The sequence below is a fragment of the Hyposmocoma kahamanoa genome, unplaced genomic scaffold, assembly GCF_003589595.1.
Source record: "Hyposmocoma kahamanoa isolate Upper Pololo Valley unplaced genomic scaffold, ASM358959v1 89959, whole genome shotgun sequence".
Classification (NCBI taxonomy): Eukaryota; Metazoa; Arthropoda; class Insecta; order Lepidoptera; family Cosmopterigidae; genus Hyposmocoma; species Hyposmocoma kahamanoa.
In genome coordinates, this window is record NW_020654565.1 from 1 (window position 1) to 21,385 (window position 21,385).

Here is a 21,385-nt window from a genome sequence, read left to right on the forward strand (position 1 = left end):
GAGTAGAGTTCTAGAATACGACCCTAAGTGTTTTTATTTACTCATATTTTTGCATCAGATTGTTGAATAATAGTATTCTTTGCAACTGATATCTAGTGACCGAATGTGTAACTATCAGTGAAGCTTTCACACTGAATAAATTTTGAATAAAGTTAATAGATGGCGCTGTTAGGGTGCGATAACCAACTGAAAATTCGGGACTAAAAAGTTTTACAAAATTCCGCTAGATGGCAAGAGGAAGAGGTAAGTAAATAGTAATGCGTCAAAATTTATCAGGTTGTATTGGTGTTCGGATGAATGAAATTGATAGTACTTTTAATTTTGATCGGATTATACTAACTTCAAACAATACTTTTCCAACTGAATTACAATTTACATGTATATTTTATTAAAATCAAATAATTAACAATCAGTTGTTGTTTTAAATGGTAGGTAGAAAATAAATTTATTTATGACGCCTAGAAAATACAGATATTTTTGCCTGAAAATTACTAACCGGCAAAATTAGGTGACCTCGAATAAGGCCAAGTGATTTTAAAAACTTTGGTAGATTTACTTAAATTTTAAATTTGAGTTTACTTTAAATATCCTAGATTTTTTCAAACAGTTTATCATGTATGTATTAAAGTAGTTTTTATCAACTATTTATAAGTGTAGATAAATTTATAGGTAAAATTTCAGTACGGCTCGAGGTTTCGAACGCAACATACCACCGTATTGTCTGGACTATTCAATTTATTAGTATTACCGGCCGGGGTGTCAAAAATCAACGGGAATTCTTTCAGGATATCTAGATTTTGCGGTATTTTCCTACTTTGTAGGCTAGAACTACACAATTGTAGTTCTCTGACGAGTAGTTAAATATTTACTGTAAGTGTGTGAAGTGAATTTGCCACCGTGGATCCTAACATAAACGGTATGAGTTTGTTTATATTTTGTGCGACGTTTTCATATGATCAATTTTTGCAATAAAAATATCGTTAGTATGTTATTTTTGGGAGAATAAATTACTATTTAATCTACAACACGGTATGTTTTTCGATTTACAATGGTATAAAGTTATTTTTAATTCCGTATTATGTTTATAGAACCGTTTGCAAAATTCTTCATCTTTTGCGAAAATAGAGTGAATGATATTTTAACATTTTTATGGGATGGTTTTTTAATCATATTATCAATGTTACCAACTTAAACTATAAACAAAAATAATACCTATTATTTTTATTGAATATATGAGATTTTACTACAATATTAAATTATTTTTTGAGAAATTACACCATTAAAGTCCATTTCACGTAGGTGACACTGTGACATTTAAAATTTTCACATTGCATGCGTACCATTTTTAATTAATTATTCTTGAAATCAGGTTCGAAAAACAAACAATATCTGTTGCAATTGTAATTTTAAGATCTAAGCAATAGGTGCGAGATTTTAAGACCTAATTATGTAATGATTGCATACAATATTTTTTCTACAAGTAAATAAAATAATGAAACATAACCAATATTTAATGTATATTTCGTTAACAATCTATGACAACAAAAGCAATTTTATTTAAATAAATTTTATCCTATTTATTACGGTAGACAAAGGTTCCACCTTTAGAATAATGACGCATAGAACCTAGTCCGCACACGCTAAATGAGGCAAATTGAAGTGCTCCTAATGGGCCTACACGAGCGGGCGGGACTTTAGTGCTCAAGGTCAACTTGCACCGTGAACAGCTCCAGAATTTTAGCTAAAAATGACGAAATGTGCGGTAAATGAGTGTAAAAATACATCAGACAAACATAAAATAGATACTAACATCACATTCCACAAGGAAGTAACGCGTTTCAACTTGTATTTTTATATAAATATTCACTAAAATTGAAAATTAACCTACTATTAACTAGCCCACATGAATTTGATTTTTGCCTCACTTGTGACTGTTCGTTTGATATGAAACTATCATTCTATGCGATATTATTCTTAGGTTCCACTATACAGCCTCTTCATATATTTAAACAAAAGACATAATAATGTAGCATTTCGTAATTTATATATAATATTTGCAAATATTCGTAAATAAATGTTGCAGAATAAAAAACCAGAGAAGCAAAGATAGTAAACAAATGGAATGTTTTAAATGTATATTATTACGACATAATTAATACGAAAATGTGGTTGTATCCCACAACAAGAAGTGTTTCACACTTTTTATATTTTGATTAGTTGCATTACCCTACATTATTATTGTGTTTTTGTTATTGGTTTTAAGTTGCTGAAATTTTAAGCGCATGGAACTTTTCTTAGGGTGACGCAAATGGTGGCAGCTGCGCCTCAGCAACTGTTATGTGCAGACTTGTTGTTTACCTCCAGGTGAACAATTTATTTGTCCAGTAACATTTAAGTACCGTAGAGCCATCTTGCAGCACTCATTGGATGGCATTAGATGAATACTTATATGCATTCGGCAGTTATACGTAGTTCTGTCCAAGTACTGCATATATTTTAGCCAATAATTTCCAATCAGGAGGCAGTAGTAGAGCGTCCTAATTGATATTTTAATTAGCAAAAATATGATGTTCTTTTTTGAAACTCTTACAGAACTTTAATAAAAATTTTTATCTCAATGGTGAGCACCAAAGACAATAAATTTTGATTCAGAACTAAAAAGATCTCTTTTATGATATGGTCTATAAAATTATAATAGACCAGGAGTAGAAAAAAAAAATTACCCCAACTACTTGATGTGTACAACGGAATATTTATCCATGGAGATTTAGTTATTTATTTGATTATAGATGAGCAGCTTTTGCTGGTATGTCTACAACACACAGTGTTAAAATTCATATTGTTTGTTTTAGTTCACCTTTTTTAGCACCAATTCACTCTTTCGTAGCCAGTTGTCGAGCTTGTTTTTAAGACATTAACAGAGACAGCAGAAACAATATCTTCCGGTAGCATGTTCTAATTGTGCACCACTCTGTTGCTGAGAAAATTGTGTGCAGCATGAGTTTTGAAAGGTGTACGAACTAGTTTCAAATGGTGGCCATGAGACGGTTTAAAGTTTTCTTTTAAAGGTGTTTTGTGTTGCTGGTAGATTGTACTGAATCATCAGAATTTTATAAGTCTCGATGCGGTCACCACGAAGGCGTTGTTCCAGAGTATTGAGGCGTAATACGTAATACGTACATGTTTACACCATAGAATCGATAAATCAAATTGATTACTGTGTTAAAGCGCTTCAATACGTGGGCAATGCATGTTGCATGTGCTATGTTTTCTTTTCTTTTGAGCTTTGCGTGATGTTTTTAGTAATTGTTCATTGTACGGTATATATATACTGTAGTTATCACGTAAATTACAAAAGAAAATATACAGTGCTTCAGTGTACATGCTTCAATTCCAGTTTCTATTCTCACTCCTTCTTTGTTCACGCGGTCAGACTTTGGAATGCACTTCCTATTACTGTTCACGAAAGTAAATCGTTAGCTATTTTTAAAGCGAGAGTTAAGGAGCATTATTTATCTACTATTCCGTCCATATCTTAGGTATTATATTATAAAATATGTATTTATCTAAGTATTTATATAATTTATAACAATTTAATATTATTTTTTTTTTTTTTTCCTTGTTTTGTTGTGCACATATGCCCTTTTTATTTTTTTATTGTACTTTTAGTTATAATGTCCTGTATTTAGGTCTGCAGGAAGAAATTTCTATTAGAAATAAGTAGAACCTTTTGTTTTTAATTTGCTTGTATTCTTTGTGACTTGTAATATTTTTCCTGTACAATAAACTATTAAATAAATAAATAAATACAGTCCAATTGAGAACCTCCTTTTTTTGAAGTCGGTCAAAAAGTCGTTAAAATACCAAAAACAGACAACTGCAACAAACACATAGACAAGTTCGTCATATTTGCCGGTTCGTTCCGTGGCTTAATTGGCAGAGCAGAAAACCAATGGCGTTACATAAAATATTTTACATAGTATATAGGCTAAGCGTAAAGCTAATAACAGGTTTCCCTTGTTTACATATCATTATATAATATTAAACAAAAGTAGGTACATCTAACATTAATGGTGAATGAACAAGATTAAATTAGTTTTAGATGCCGAAATCACAAAATCACTTGTTGTTTAAAGATAAAATAATCGTCCCAGCAATGGGATGTTAATGTAAACAACTCGTCATTAAAAAAAAAAGACCTTTTTTAATGCTGCTATTATCATCTTTTGTATTATCACCAGAATGATGAAATGAAGTTACTAGAGTCTCTCTCTCTCTCATCTGAGCGTTGTCCCGGTTGCGTCCTCAGCAGTGTTGCTGCGGAGCCCGGGGTCCGCTTTCCTGCTTTTTCTCCTCCACTTTGCACGGTCTTCGGCATCCTTAGTGGTGAGACCATTGGCACGCATATCACCCTTGGCGACGTCAAGCCAGCAGTTCTTGGGCCTCCCCCGTCTACCGGGGCCCGGCGGAGGTGGCATAGCCATAGACATTTGTTTCCCATGTAGCATGCCGGTTTCCGAAAGATGTGGCCGTACCAACGTAGGCGGCTTTCTTGCAGTTTATCTGCAATGTCACGGACGTGAAGGCTGCCGCGGATGCGGGAGTTTCTGACACGGTCTTTCCGTGAAACTCCACACATCCAGCGCAGGATCTTCATTTCCGTGACACGCAGCTCCTGCTTATGGCGCTCAAGTACGGGCCACGTTTGAATGAAGTTACTAGAGTATGTATTTCAATTACCATTCTCCTTGTAGGCAACCGCCAAGGATGGATAGTAAGCATTTCTACATTAGTTAAAATATTATGAATGATTTTAAGATGCAATGTACCATGCGATGTGAAAATTTTGTGTCTTTATATAGTTATTATTTGTTATAATAATTATGACAAACTAGTGGAGTAATTTCATAAAAAATAATTTATTAACATTTTAGTAAAACATCGTGCCCTTCAATAAACTTAAAAATTACAATTACACCTATTTGCCAGGTTTTGTTGAAATCGGTTACTGGAAAAATCGCGAAACTGGATTCATCCCCTAGTTTGCCACCCTTAGAGGTGAATATTTTCTTCGAATTTATATGGGATCAATACTATGGTAGGTACCGTCTTTCCAACAACAAAAGAATCATCAAAATCAGTTCACAAGTCCCAAAAAAAAGTACATTCGAATTGGGAACCTCTTCCTTTTTTACAGTCGGTTAAAAATTAGCAGACTTAAGGCCTTGAACTCTTGTTGGCATGCCAAGTTAAAAGCTGCTTGCGGAGGCGGTGAAATAAATTGAATTTTTCCGCTCAAATATTAAATCAAAAGGCTTTCAAGAGGCACTTCATTGATAAATCAATATGAAGTGAGGCGGGCGTCTAGGTATTTTATTATTCCTCTTAGGGCTCGTTCCCATTATATGGTAACGTTTTATTTATCGTTGGACGACTGTCGCGTCTAGCTGTTTCCACTAGATCGTGACGACAATTTATCGTCATCGTGTCGTTTGCACGACAGAATTGTTTGAAGGTGCGATTATCTGTCGTCACATTTTTATCGTGACGTTTCATTTATCGACTGTCGTTCTAGCCCTTCCCATTGTCACGACAGTCTGTCGTCGTAACGTCAAAAAAGTCGTAAACGATAGTTAATCGTGTTGTTCTATGTGTGAATAACTTAATTTAAATATACAAACCGCGACACTTTAAACTGCACGACTATCTGTCGTCACGACATAATGAGAACGCGCCCTTAGGTTGGCACAGTCGGAATTCCGTTTCCAATTTTTTTCCGATTGGAAATTTCGTATTTGGTGCATTAGGAAGGGATAATATTATTTGATAATCAAAGATATAATTGATATATTGTAAATGTGCACTTTTTTATATAAACGATATTTTTTTTTATGTTCGATATGTATACTAATTGTTCCGTCTATATTAGTTGATCTACGGATAAATTATAAATGAATCGCATTCTAGGTTATATATAAACTATCGTTATGTTTAAGCATACTAAATTAATATTTGGTATTCAAAAATAATATTTGATCCTTTTCTTATTATTGATTTTTCTTTTTCTAATACCTTAGCCTGATGATATTATTCGAAAACATATTTTTGTATTCGAAATAGAGCTAAGTCTGTGTTTGCAGCCAATCCGTCTCATGTGAATCGGAAAAAACACCACCGTGTCCGAAATCGCTGCGACACTCGCTAGGGATGTTCAACGTCGTCATGTCCATAAGTCCGTTGAAAACGGAGACTCATGAAAAGCCTGGAAGTTTTTGAAATCTTTGAGCGTTGGTAAAGGTCAAGAAAGCAAAATTCCTAATAATTTGGACCTAAATCTGCTAAACAGTCACTTCTCCTCTTCTACCTTTGATGATAAGGTGAAATCAGATACACTGCGACGTCTCTTTTCATAGGAAATGAAACTATTTATCAGGATTTATATAGCATGTATTTGTTTTTTGAAACAAGTATACGAGAAGTACGGTCTCTCTTATATTGGACAAACGAAGTATTTGTACCCGCGTCAAAGAACGTAGCTGATGTCAGACATCGTCGCGTAAACAAGTCTGCAGTCTGCGAGCATGTCATGGATATTCATGGATATTACTACACATTCAATGAAGTTTGACAAACCCCAGGTCTTTGCAAAAGAAGGCCGTTATCTACCCAGGATGCTGCGAGAGGCCATTGAAATTAAAAAACATCCTAATTTCAACAGAGAAGATGGTTTCTCGGTACCACCAGTTTGGGATCCAGTATTTCCTATGATGAAAAATCCCAAACAGACATAAGACTGTAGTACTAATAATTGGCCAGATTAAAAAAAACACTGCAAAGTTTTGCAGATTTTGCTTGTTTCCGTTAAATGTGCCGGTGAGTGTAGTTGAGTCAAGTATTTGAATTTATAATATCTTACCACTTATGGATATTATTAATATCCACTCTAAAGTGTCAAAGTTTTCCAGCGCACACAGTGTTGAGTTTGTCAAATTAATTACATTCTAGTATGAAATTGAAAGCCAATATTATTCAAATTTCAATTAATATGTTTTAATTTGTTGTAATTTCTATTATGAATTATCAATAAATTTAACTTAATAAAAATTCATTCAATGAAATAATTTGTAAAACGTAAATGTAGCGTAAATTGGAATGTTTCCTTGTAAAATTAAAAATAAGGTATTTAATTAATAACTTTTGTAACTATAGTGAAAAAATAGAGTGGCTTGCATTAATATTAGACATAACTGGTTGATGACTGTACCACCTCAGTCAACCGTGATCATGGGACCGGTAAAGGGCCCGAAACGTTGTTGGTTTGTTTAAAAAAACAAATATACGCGATTTAAATTCGGAAAAAGTAACAATAAATAATGTAACAATCGCGAAAACCTAAGTCTCTTTTCATTGCCAACACCTAATACTTCCCCATTTCACTTTAGTCGAGTAACTGATTGTGAAGTTAAGAAGAACATCCTTGCCATGTCATCGAATGCCATTGGGTGTGACTGCATAAGTCGTAATATCATCACTTCAAGATCGTTAACTCCTCCATTTCATCTGGTGTTTTTTTCATCTGGTGCTTTTCCTACGGCATGGAAAGATACCCAAATTATACCTTTTCCAAAAAAAGCTAATCCTACTTCCTTATCCGAATATCGCCCGATATCTATTCTACCTTTCCTCTCCAAAGTCCTTGCAAGGTTAGTCCACCACCATCTCACTCTTTTCCTTGCCCATCACAACCTTTTGAACTAATTTCAGTCCGGTTTCCGCTCGGGTCATAGTACGACTACTGCTCATGTCAAGATTTCTGATGATATTCGATTAGGGATGGACAATCAGCAGCTTACTGTGCTCACGTTATTGGACTTCAGCAATGCCTTCAATACTGTCGATTTCGAAATATTGTTTGCTCTGCTTGGTTCTCTTGGCATTTCATTGACAGTAATTGACTGGTTTAGAAACTACCTACACGGTAGTTGACAGCGCGTTCGATGTGACGATATACTTTCCACGTGGTGTAATTTTACAGCTAGTGTGCCGCAGGGTGGCGTTTTATCCCCTCTTTTGTTTTCAATAGTCATCATTTCCATCACCTCTTCACTCTCTTCTTCATATCATCTCTATACAGATTTTTCTTCATATTTATTCACAAACCACTAATTGATTTCCCTGATGGCATTAAGAATACTAACTTGAGATCTTGACGGGATTCTCGCTTAGAGTCATTGGTCCTGTCAAGATCCAGTGTATAATTATTGGCAGCTATTCTTTTATTTTTATTTATATTATATTATATGGTAGTTATTCCCATCTTATTCGATGATATTCTAATCCTTATACAGGATACCGTTAGGAACCTTGGGGTCACTTTTGATAAGAGCCTAACTTGGAAACCTCAGGTCACCAAGGTTAGTAGTCGGATGTTTGCTCCTTACAATTCCCTTCGACGTCTGGGAAATTTTCTAACCATTCCGACAAAATCAGTCTGGCACAGTCACTCCTTCTGCCTTTACTAGATTATGCGGATGCTTTCTTATCCAGCTTGAGCGGCTGCACAATCTTTGAATTAGGTTCATTTTTACGTTGCGTAAATTCGACCATGTCTCAGACTTCCGATCCAAACTGGGATGGTTACCATCCGTCGTAGAAGGGACTTTCGCCTTTTACCCCTTCTGTACTCTGTTCTTTTTAATTCCACCTCTCCTCCCTACCTCAAAGATTGATTCGTCTTTCACAGCACTATCCTCAGGCGCACCTTACGGTGTTCTGTTACTCTTTCTTTAAACTGCCCTATTCATTCTTCTAACTTTTATTCCAACTCCTTCAAGACAAGTGCCAAGTCCCGCGTGCCTGTATTTTCACCAAACGTAGTAATGCTCCATTACTGTTTGGCAGTAGAAATAGGTAAGATGGCAGTACTTCCCTGGACGAACTCTTCCACAAGGATCTTTAAAACTGACACAAATAATAAACGTATAATCATTGACTTACAAATAAATGGACGACGGGTCTAATACAAAAACCACGAAAAAAATGTCCCAAGTCAACCTATTCGAAATTTAAATTGTTATGTCATCGCAGTATCGCGCTGTCCATAGAACAAATGAAGACTAAAGCGGAGTGTCGCGCTCTGTATACGATTTTAGCGCCTTACAAGTGCGGACACTTTTTAGCGCGGACCCGACGTCCATATAATTGTAAGTCAATGCGTATAATATATTCTTGATTTCAGTGGAAATGTGCAGCATGGAGTCGTGGCGTGGCGGGGGCGTGGCGCGGTCGCCGTCGCACGAGAGCGTCACGACAGATCTTTCTCTGTTCAGCGTGTCGTCGGCGGCCTCAGACGCACGCGTGCTACGTTTGCTAGCTAGCAAGGTACAAAAATAATGAATAAATAAATAGAACTGTAATAATCTCAGTACAGAGTACTAAAAAAACCGACCTCAAAAGTAAGTGGCATTACGTCTATTTGCTAAGTTTTATTGAAATATCCCCTAGTTCGCCACTATACAGGACTTGACACTGGAGATAATAAAAATGGTTCTCACTACGACACTACTCAAAGTATATTGAGAGAAAAACGCCTTGAATTAAAGAAATAGCAAAATCAACCATTAAAATAATTGCTCTTTAAGTAAAATTTAGGCGCTATTTATAAAAATTAATCTTCATGCGTGAACAGCCACCCTTAGAGGTGGATGATTTTCTTCAAAATGAAATGGGACCACTATGGAAGTACCAACTTTCAAACAAAAAAAGAATCATGAAAATCGGTTCACAAACACCAGAGTTTTCGCGTAACATACATACAAAAAAAAACATACAGTCGAATTGAGAAACTCCTCCTTTTTTAAAGTCGGTTAAAAAACTAACACTTAATAGGCATGTCGCGATTTATTATTAGTTTTGTAATTTCAGTATTAACAAATTAGTCTGTACCTAAGAATAGGGAGCTAGACTGGCAGTCCATAAATTGTGAAGGTGAGATATCAGGCCTCTGAGAGTGCACTGGTGGGTTGGCACTACAGTTGGTAAATTTGCACCATGTTTAGGTACATTATTTGTTGTCTAGACAGCCTGAATAGAGTATGACGAAGCTGTAACAGGTTTAGAATGAGACCCGCCATGTGTACTAACGGTATAAAGCGAAGGCATGAAGCGGTGGCAGAGGAAGGGCTGTAGGGGTGTGTGTGGACTCCCATCATAGGGATCAGAGATCCCATTAGGTCAGATACAGAGGATCGATATGAGGTCAAGGACCTATTATAGTAGTCTAATGAAGTAGGTATACGCGAAGAAAGATACTCTATTACAGGCTGTTGTGATAGAAAGCAACATCGCATATGTAATTTACGTTATGATAGAACTTAGGCGTGGCGACAAGGCGGTCTTATCATAACTTAATTTTTTATTCAATTGATATTCAATTTTTTTTTTGTGGAATTGCTCCACTAGTGTGTTATAATTATTAGTACAAAGATCGAACACTCAGTTCCGTGGCTTAGTTGGTATAGCGTCTGGCACGGTATGCTAGAAGACGTCGGTTCGTATCCGGACGGATCCAAGGATTTTTTTCTAAGTGTTCCATTTTTGTATTATATTATAACTTTTTATAAAAAAAAATTCAAAAATTTGTGAAATTTTGTTACAGGAATCATCTATTTGTCAAGTTTTATTCAAATAGGTTACCGGAAAGTGCGTGAAACCGGATTCATCCCCTAGTTTACCACCCTTACAAGTGGAATAATTTCTTCAAATTTAAATGGGACCAATACCGGGGTACCCTCTTTCCAACAAAAAAAGAATCATCAAAATCGGTTCACAAATGAGTTATCGTGTAACATTCATATAAAAAAATACAGTCGAATTGAAAACTTAGTTTTTTTGAAGTGGGTTAAAAATTGGTGTTCTATTGTGGTAACGTTGCACGCGTTGCGCCCTTGAAAGAAAACCCCTTATTATTATTTTACATTAAATAATAGTACCCCAGTTTCAAGCTTTTAAAAAATCTGTTTCAGGCTGGACAAGGCCCGGACCCTACGTCCCTGCGAGTTTCCAGCCCAAATCCAGACAGCAGGACACTGAAGTATGTATCAAATTATGTTGTACAGCTGGACGTAGTCAGTTAAGCGAAAGGACCAAAGAATCGGTAGTCTGTCTAGAGCTTGGGTTCCCAAACTTTTTGGGTAGACAAAATAAAAACAATTCCAATACCCACCACCACAAAAACTAATTAAAAACACATATTTTTAATATTAACTTAATACAAGTAGCAGTAGAGCTCGTCCAGGGAAGTACTGCCACCTTACCTATTTCTACGTGAACATTACTGCATTCCGGTTTTGAACGGCACGGGTGCAGGTGAAATTACAGGACCATGGGACTTGTCAACTCACGTCTCAGGGTGTCGGGCGCAGTGGCAGTGTCCCTCAGATAGTTGCGATTTAAAGCTCTGAGTGGCATTGCAGCTGTTATGGACAGGCGTGTAGCTTACCATCAGGCGCACGACTGGTTCGTCCTGTCACTTCATATTAAAGAGAAATTTCGAATTTACGTAGAAGACCCTCTTCAACACTCCCCCTTTGTGCGGTGGACAACTGCCGCGAGCTGCTGGCGGGTTGCGCAGCGCTGTGTGCCCAGCTCGGTCTACGCCGGTCCTTCAGCGCCGGTGACGTCACCACCACGCCTACAGCACAGCCGCTCAGAAGGTACGTGCAAGTTCCTGATCTCACTCACAGATGGCGTTCTTTTGAAAGTCGTCGAAAAGTTTGCCTTTACCTACGCTTTCATGCTGGCCAGAGATAAGGTAGTGAATCAAAACCCAACTAACGTAACTGTCTCCGTGGCCGAACGGTTACCATGCCACGCGGAGGTCCCGGGTTCGATTCCCGGGCGGGGAGAAATATTTTTATGGCCTACATTTATTTATCTCGTGAGTTTGGGTGCAATTTGTGGTTGTCTATGTCTCTGTTCATGGCACCCGCGACACAGGGTTTCCCTAGTGCGGGGCTATGTTAAGTGTGTGCGTTATTATTATTATATTATTTAATCAACCCGCCCTGGTTTTAACCGAGTTTTTACCCAAAATTGTGAGCGGAAACGGTGAACACCGAATTTAGTATAATTCCATGTTTATTACAAACGATGTAAAAAATCTTTTTCACTTTACAATCCTGAGTATTTTCACTGCTAATGATGCACATTGCGATAGGAATTTGTACGAAAATCGATTTAGGTGCACGCGAACTAATGATTTTTTGTATCGATGTATTTCAATTCGGCTTTCAAGCGAATCGATTCAATACAAAGGCAAATCGAATCGTCCAAATAAGAAAGCAACAAACATTTTGTAATAATTGAACAAAACTCGATTCTCAATAACCTCATTACAGAGTATTGAAAAAACCGACCTCAAAAAAGTTCGTAGAATTACATCTATTTGCCAAGTTTTATTCTAATCAGTTACCGGAAAGTGCGCGAAACCGTATTTAAACCCAGCGTTCACAAAACGCCGTGCGCTAACATTACTTTAAAAGTTAATACTAGCATGACCATTGCAGGGTTCGGTAGTAACTTGTCATCTATTGTCCACTTCTTTTTCTGTTTCAGCGCAACATCCGAAGTGGGATTGTGTGCAGCGCTGGAAGCGCTCACGTTGAGCGCGGCCTCCAGGTCTTGCAGCACTTGGGTTGCGGGTATGTTATTTATACTTTAGAAATTGTTACACAGGGCGACTTATAGATAAACCTTTACACACGCGCAACATTTTGCATCGCTGCGCAGCATCCATAGTTTCTGCCTACCCCGGTGGGAGAGAGGCATGAAGCTATTTTTTAATTTACTAAAAATGTGATAGCGAAACCTAGAACTAGATTTATTTATACCGTTAACTTGTTTTAATGGTTTTTGTTAATGTAATTACAGTGGGAGGGTCACAGCTGCCGTCTCCTCAGCGCGCGCAGCCAGCGCCCTCCCTGCCTCTTCGGCCCTCCAACCACGACAACAAGAAGGTACAAAACGATTGTGTTCCTCGCTGACTGTAAACCCTTTTGTCGTTGTTATACCACCCATTCCCGGAAGCGCTTTGCTTCTGTGAATATTAGGTAAATAGCATTTGTTTTACTTTATTTTATTTATTTATTTCATTCATACACATTGACTTACAAATAAATGTACGACGGGTCTAATACAAAAACCACGAAAAAAATGTCCCAAGTCAACCTATTTAAACGTAGTGACATGTAAAGGGATATGAAAAAGCTAAAACGTTGAATTTAAATTGTAATGTCATCGCAGTACTGTCTAATTTTGCTTGCTTCGCTGTCAGTCGAACAAACGAAGACTAAAGCGTGAATGACGCTCTGTATACGATTTTAACGCCCTATAAGTTCGGACACTTTTTAGCGCGGACCCGACGTCCATATAATTGTAAGTCAATGGCTAAAACGCAATTAGTAATCATGTCGTAACATTCAAAATTCAGACATTTTTGGCAAAATTTTACCTTCTTTCACAATCTATCGATAAAATTCTCAACAACAACTACATGACTATTTAAGATTTTATGAAAGTTGGCAACCATGGAAATGTCATTTTACTCCATCTTCAAAAAAGACGGACTTCACACTGATATATACATTGTATTCCTTTCAGGTCCGCCAGAGCTATATAAAACGTCGTCTCCTAACAACATACAGAGCGCTGGAACGAATGTCCCAGTCGGAATTTAACCTGGACAAATTAGAGGTAAGTTATTATGGACATACATTACTATGAAAATGATTGACAATGGAAAGGTTTTTTGCCAAGTACAGATGGACTTTTTAGTGACATATCAAAAACTAACGCTACCATGTTGAAAAATCTTTCAATCTGCAACAGGCAGCGGCAGTCAGCGCGGCAGCTTCAGCTGTGGTCGCCCCTGGCCCAACCACCCTCGCTGTACCCCCCCTCAAGCCTCACACTAAATTCGTGCATCCAGGTAAGTCACAAATATGTCGTTTATGCCTAGTATCAAATCGTTAATCTACAGTTCATGTTTTCATCAGATGGCGAAATATTATTAGCACCGATTCGTTTTATGGTTTCACCTTTAGAGTACAATAGGACAAGAGTGGACCGTCTCGGTAAAGCACGTGCCATCTGTCGAGTATTTAACCAGAAATGAGAGACGAAATGTCATTTAATTTGTTTGAAAACTATTCTGCCAAATCATTACGGTGACAAGTGCGCCCCGATCGGCCAGCCCGATTTCGAAACAATTGACGGGTGTCGTCACTTGTTTCACTTCAAATCGACCAGTTTAACTTGAGCATTAAACTGTAATGGACGAAAATTGAAAATTAGTTTGTTTTGTAATTAGATGTTTTGCTGTTTTTCCCACATCACCGAATGAATCAGTCCCTATTGTTAGGGATGTTATCTTTGTTACAAAAAGTACAATATATTTTTGGGAATATACGGAGACGTACACACAAGTCAGTTGTCTATTTCAGCTTTCTAATTTGTGGTTTCAGCGCAAACAAGAGTTGATATTTAAAAATGATATGAGGCCCATTTGCCTGATGGGTTGCCAGGGATGAATGGCCCTTATTTCGTCTAGTGCAAATAACTAGTTTAAACACATTTACGCATTGGCATTTAGAAGAATAAAGAAGATTTTTCAATCAACTTGCTGTTGAATAATTCGTCGTGAGTAATGCAACTGTTGTGGACAGGCGTGTCGCTCTCCATCAGGCGCACGACGAGGTGTCATAAAAAAAGTCAATAGCCTTCATTTCTGTCTAACCAAGTAGGAAATGTTTGCATCGGCAGAAGCGGCTCACCTGGCGCTGACTGCCGCCGACCTGGAACGCGAGCGCGGCCGGCCTCTCTCCAAGTACGAGAGGAACATGATGATCTTCAATTGGCTGCATACCTTGGATGACAACGCTCCCTTCTAGGACATTCTTCTATCGTAAACTTCCTAAGATAATCTACAACATTCTGTAACATTCCAGAACGTTCTAGATTATTCCAGAGCACTTTAGATAATTCTTAAACAATCTATGACATTCTTGAAACATATTCCATAATTTTCTATTATCATTCCACAACATATTTCGGCAATTAAGAGTGCCCTATGGTACCTATTCTACATCATTCCAACCCCTTCTTCGATTTGGGGCATTATGTGTCAACATAATTTCATAAATAAGTGTACAAAGCAACTGTGACTGCGTATTGCACCGTAGTATAGCACTTACCAAGTGAGCTACGTAACATGTAAGTATATTTCGTTTTTAAGGCAATTTTCGTAACGTTAAACTATGTTCTGTTATTTTAAATCATATTTAGTTTACGAAAGCACCTAAATTAGACAATAAAGTAACCCAGAGATGGTGTAAATAAAATGAAATCAACCAATGACTGGTTTGATGTTTCTTGAGCGTAATTTTTTATTTTTAGGATGTAACAGACTGTTGAATAAAGTATTTTATTTTTTTTTCACCCAGTATTAAAATTTGGATGGTGATTAAAATGCCGCCTATTTTATTATTTGTAAATACAATACAAATTCTACTTTTACGTTAGAAAAACTTTTTGTAAGTGTAGTCCTTATTTTAGTTCTATGTTTGAGATATTTTCTTCCTATATAGGGCCACGGCTATGCAATACAAAGGAAAGTACTTTAAAATATTGTACATGTAGGATATTTTTCTTCATGGAGACATTACCAATGATCCATTTGTAATGTCTCCATGAAAAGGTGTGTGTGAAAAAGTAATTTCATATTTTTAATAAGGATTATTTTATAGTCGAGTTAAGAACTCCCTCCTTTTTTCGAAGTCGGTTAAAAAATTCACGTACATCATGTACGTCAGCCGTTCATTACAATGGGTAATATCATAATAAAAAAATTGGGTGGCGTGGCTACAAAGTATTACACTATTTTAACTGCCTCTGTGGCCGAACGGTTACCATGCTGGGCTGCCAGAGCTGCTGCTGGGCGGAGGTCCCGGATTGGATTCCCGTGCCGGGAGAAATATTTGTATGGCCTACATTTATTTATCTCGTGAGTTTGGGTGTTATTTGTGGTTGTTTATGTGTGTGTCCTTGGCACCCGCGACTCAGGGTTTTCCTGGTGCGGGGCAATGTGTGTTATTATTACTAAGTACTTTCCCCCGATGTCGTATAGCCGTGTGACAGCCTGTATATGTTTTTTTTATATGTAGGTACTACATTTTTCGTTATCAATTTTGTTATTAAATATATCACAACATACTTGAGCCACCTAATATGTGCTTTATAATTTGATTTTAATAATATTTGTTGCTCGCAATGGAGCAACGCTGGTAACTTTGCCCGCTAGGTGGCGCATGATTATTGGTATCGTTAGAACTGTCAATCTCCAAACATTTGACATAAAAAACTAAACAAGAATACTCTGAACTGTCACTTTGACAGGAACAGTGGTTTATTTACATTTTGAATCTCGAATTCCATCACCTAGTATATACAGGGTTATGTGTAAAATGTTAATGCTTACTAAAACTACTATCAAAATAACAACTTTTTTTCCATAACTTTTTATAATAATAATAATAATAATAATTTCATTTATTTCAGACCATGTCCATAGTGTGTTAGTTACAAAATCTTATAGCCTATGTTAGTATGAACAATTCAATAATAATAATAATAATAATAATAATAATAATAAACTACATTAAATTATAAACTAAGCCCCTGGAACCCATATGCACTAGGTTCCAGTGCTTCCAAAAAGCGCAAGCCGGCTGTTCCCAAACTGAATTCAGAAGGCTGTTGGAACCATCACGAAGACGTCGCGTCATTTATAATTCTGTTTAAGTTTTTTATTGAATATCAGGATGATATCACTATGATATTCAATTTTTTTTTGTGAAATTACTCTACTGTTTACTGGAAGACGTGGGTTCCAAAATTTTTATAATTCGTCAGATTACGGTAATAACTCTGTGCAGGTCGGGGGTGGGGGTCGTCGTGGAGGACGCTTGCACGTTTGAACTTACCTTACTACCAAATACAGATTTTAAGGGCAGTAAATAAGAAATTACTAACGAGAGTTCGAGCTTTAAGAACTCAAGGTTTGTAATTTTTACCGCCCGTACATACAATGTTTTCCACGATGATACTTATTACGACTATAATTTATTTCTTGTATGATTATATAACGCTTCACAACACAACATTGACAGATTTTGCAAAAGGCGCGTTTTTTTAAAAAAAAAAAGCTGATTCTTCCATCTATAGTTAATACAACTCGAACTAAAATGTTATAAAAGGCATGCAATCACAATGTATTAGTAGTAAAATAAATAATTCACAAATTCTAAAAATACTGCGCAATTTGAATTCATAAAATACATTTAGTAAAATATAGTTAATTTGCAAATGTTTAGTTCTTTTTATACTTCGTTTACTCGAAACATACGTTCAGATTTTTCGAGCATAAAAACTTTTATTAAGGCCATAATATAATGGAAAAGCCTGTGGGCATAATTTAGGCCATTAACACTGTTTTGTAAAAATTCATGGAATAAAAGGTGTTGTTTATGATATTAGTAATAGTAGGTTGTTAGTATTTTAAAAATCACCCTGTATAGAAAATCGATAACATGACTCATTTGTTTTACTGTAAACAAGTGTTATGATCATCATGTTTGAAATTGGACAGTTAAGGGGGTAATCATGAACGTTGCAGGATGTAGTTTAAGATAATTAAGGTATTTCTTTAGTTGAAAAATCTTTTTAAAAAATCGATGTAATAATAAAGTTCCTATGTTTTATTTATTTAATATTAATTGTGTGGTTTATGTAGTTAATTGTATTATGATTGTTTTAAATTGTCGTAGTAAGGCATATCACACTGTGAGCTAACGAATATATAACCAGAAATAGAGACGCAATAAGTGCTATCCATCCCTGGCAACTCATTAGGCAAATGGTCTTATATCACTCTTAAATATCAACTCTCGTTTGCGCTGAAATCACAAATTAGAAAACTGAAATAGTACAGCGCCAACAACTGATCTGTGTGTACGTCTCCGTATATTCCAAAAATATTCTGTATTTATTGTAATAAAGATAATATCTCTAACTATGAGGGGCTGTTCCATTCGGTGGTGTGAAAACAGCAAAACATCTAATTACAAAAGAAACGGTAATTTTTCAATTGTATTCCATTATAGCAAAACTGTCGTTCAATTGGTCGATTTGAAGTGAAACAATTGACGACACCCGTCAATTGTTTCGAATTCGGGCTGGCCAATCGGAGCAGCTGTCACCGTAATGATTTGGCAGAATAGTTTTCAAAAAATGAAATGACATTTCGTCTCCATTTCTGGTTAATACTAGATACTGTGAGCATTACTGCGTTTCGGTTTCGAAGGGCTGGTGAAACTAAGGCTCATGAGACGTGTCAACTATGTGTCATCATAAGTAATGTAATCGAAATTGGAGTTTTTAAGTTTTAATTTCAATGTGACTTTGTTGACCATGATATCCATTTATTTTTGTGAATTGACTCCACTAGTTTGTTATAATTGGGCGCGCTCGCACCTGTGACAGGATTTAATCGAAGATTCCAAATTAAAAACCAATTTTGTACTATGGAAAGTGGATTCAGGGGCTACATTCAGAACCTTACGATAACTCAACTGTGGACCGATTTCTTTTCACTTTCATTCCAACACCCGAAACGAACGTCAGATTTGAAACCGAACCGAAATGACGTCACACCAGTACGACTACTCGTACTTCTCGACCGGCAAAGGCTCCAAACGTCACTCAGAACACAGTTATCGAATGAAAGCTACCAAACGTCCTATTGTTTACAAAGCAAGAATGTAATATGGAAATCTCTTATTGTTTTAAATAAAGTCTGGATTTTGTTCAATTTTATTAATTTATTTCAATGCAAGACTAATCAAAATCAAAAATCATTTATTCTCAGACAACTACAGTCCATATTTTACAGTTACAATATTAGATTAGATAATTCAATATATTTACACACATTAAAATAAACAAAAGGCAACTTAAAAAACTTAGAATAATTAAACAAATTAAATTAAATATCAAATACATCATCGACATGGTTTTAAATGCAGTTTCATGCAATGTAGCATGATCGGGCACTCCTCTATACCAGGCACAACGCGCAGAATCTCATTCGTGCCGCAACGGATACGACTTATTAATGAGGCAGCTCTCTTTCTAAGGATAGCATGGAAACCATCCGCGAACATGCCTGATGCGCTGCAGTACCGTGGCAAACCCAATAAAACCCTGAACGCGTTGTTGTACTGAACGCGCAGGGCGTTGATTGTCTTCTGCGTAAAGTTGACCCACAGATTACACGTATAATGCATTCCTATATTTTAGCCCTTTAAAGTCTTAATAGTGTATAAGAAAGGATTTTCATTTTTCTTAACGACTAACTCCGTAAACGCTGTTGGATAATGATATGGTTTCCGAATCCGAGTCAAACGTTTTAATTAAATCTCGAAATAAAAATCAAATAATGTGTGAAAATCGTAAAAATGTAAATCTAAGTAAAAATTGAACACTTAGAAAAAATACCTTCGATTCGAACCAGCATCTTCCAGCAAACCGTAAGCATTATATTAAGATTATCATTTTTTAAGTTTGAAACTTACATTTAAAGTACTTTAATTGAAAAGTCATATTACACAATCGAGTCCTCGAATCGTGCGTTAGTTATGTATGGAAAGACGACATTGGTCTAGATTCCACACAAATTTGATTCAAAGTGTATTCCATTGCATTTAAGTTTATTTCAAAAGAGCAACCATTAGGGCGGTTACACATAGCTACTTATAGCAGCGGTGCAAAGGCGATACGGTAGGGATGCTGTCACTGATCGTTTACCTTTACACACGCGCGCGATTTTAAGCAGTGATGCAATCGTAGCAAGTGTAGCGATGCAAATGCGCCTTACTCGAGCGCGTGTTTGCATCGCTGCTTAGTCGCCGTGTGTAACCACTCATAGAGGATCTTGCTCGTTGAATTGCTTCTCAGTGAATGAGCAGTAGCTTAAAAACATCGAGGATATAACCAGAAATAGAGACGAAATAAGCAAATTGGCCCTTAATCACTTTTAAATATCAACTCGCGTTTGAATCACAAATTAGAAATCTGAAATAGTACAGCGCCAACAACTGACCAGTGTGTACGTCTCCGTATATTCCAAAAATATTCTGTACTTATTGTAATAAAAACAATATCACCCAAATATCTAATTACGAAACAAACGGAATCACATTTCTCAATTTTGGCCCATTATAGCCAAGCTCAAGTTAAACCGGTCGATTTGAAGTGAAACAATTGACGACACCCGTCAAATATTTCGAATTCGGGCTGGCCAATCGGAGCGCAGTTGTCACCGTAATCATTTGGCAGAATAGTTTTCAACCAAATGAAATTACATTTCGTCTCTATTTCTGGTTATATACTCAATGCTTAAAAATTACGTTTGACGTATAAAAGACTTGTACCGAATTAGTATGGAGCTTGCTACTTTATTCCCAGAAAAATTTAACTCAATTTCTTTTCTAGATATAGCTAGCTTGAAATAAAGAGCTTAGCAGAATAATAAATAAAATATTGTGACCTGATTTTTTATTTTTTTATATAAAACAAAAGTGTGGTAGTCATGTGTCAATAATGGCAGCGATCAAACTTGGACCACGGCGGGATGAGGCGAGTGGCGCCAGGGGAAATCAAGGGTCATCATTGCGCGACATATCTTGCTACAATACGCATTGTCATTTTTTAAAAACAAATACATCTCAGTCAAAAGTAATCAAAATAATTTATTGAAGATTCCACTAAACTTTCACCCTTTACTTTGTTTGGGTATTAACCCAAACAAAAGGATGAAAGTCTGAGGGTCGTATTCTAGAACTCTACTCAATGCTCAAGTCAGGATTTGAGTATGGTTTAAAGCACTCGAAATCATACTCAAGTCCCTACCATTAGGGTCGTATTTCCAGTGCTTGTGTTTGCACTGGAAACACTCTACTCAATAGTAGAGTTCTAGAATACGACCCTGACTGGCTGCCTACGGATAAGCATCAATAATAATAATCAGCAATACTAAAAAAGGTCCAAAAAGCAGCAACACTCAAAAACTTGATTACAATTCGTCGCTTTACTTTCTCAACACAAAGTTACTGAAATGCAAAAAATGTGTTGTATACACAAATTTTGCAGGCAGATTTCACATCACATTTCTTTCATGTTTTTATATTAAACCCTCTACTCACAAACATTTACCACACACACATACACACACACACACACACACACACACACACACACACACACACACACA

At 36.4% G+C, this 21,385-nt stretch overlaps 1 protein-coding gene across 1 annotated transcript; it reads left to right on the plus strand.

Moving 5' to 3' along the window:
- The first annotated feature begins 753 nt into the window (after nt 1-753).
- Nucleotides 754-15,866, plus strand: LOC113236219. The gene is made up of 9 exons (XM_026472227.1): nt 754-916; nt 9,239-9,381; nt 11,025-11,092; nt 11,565-11,714; nt 12,616-12,701; nt 12,931-13,016; nt 13,660-13,752; nt 13,888-13,987; nt 14,821-15,866. Exons 2-9 carry the CDS (start codon nt 9,244-9,246, stop codon nt 14,946-14,948), a joined length of 849 nt encoding a protein of 282 aa, XP_026328012.1. The 5' UTR covers nt 754-916; nt 9,239-9,243; the 3' UTR covers nt 14,949-15,866.
- Nucleotides 15,867-21,385: the final 5,519 nt, after the last annotated feature.

Excerpts from the sequence above, each read along its gene's own strand:
- LOC113236219 (XM_026472227.1), top strand. The coding sequence starts at position 9,244 with ATGTGCAGCATGGAGTCGTGGCGTGGCGGGGGCGTGGCGCGGTCGCCG. Across the intron at positions 11,093-11,564 it reads CCAGACAGCAGGACACTGAA|AAGACCCTCTTCAACACTCC; the intron begins GTATGTATCAAA and ends GAATTTACGTAG. Across the intron at positions 12,702-12,930 it reads TTGCAGCACTTGGGTTGCGG|TGGGAGGGTCACAGCTGCCG; the intron begins GTATGTTATTTA and ends ATGTAATTACAG.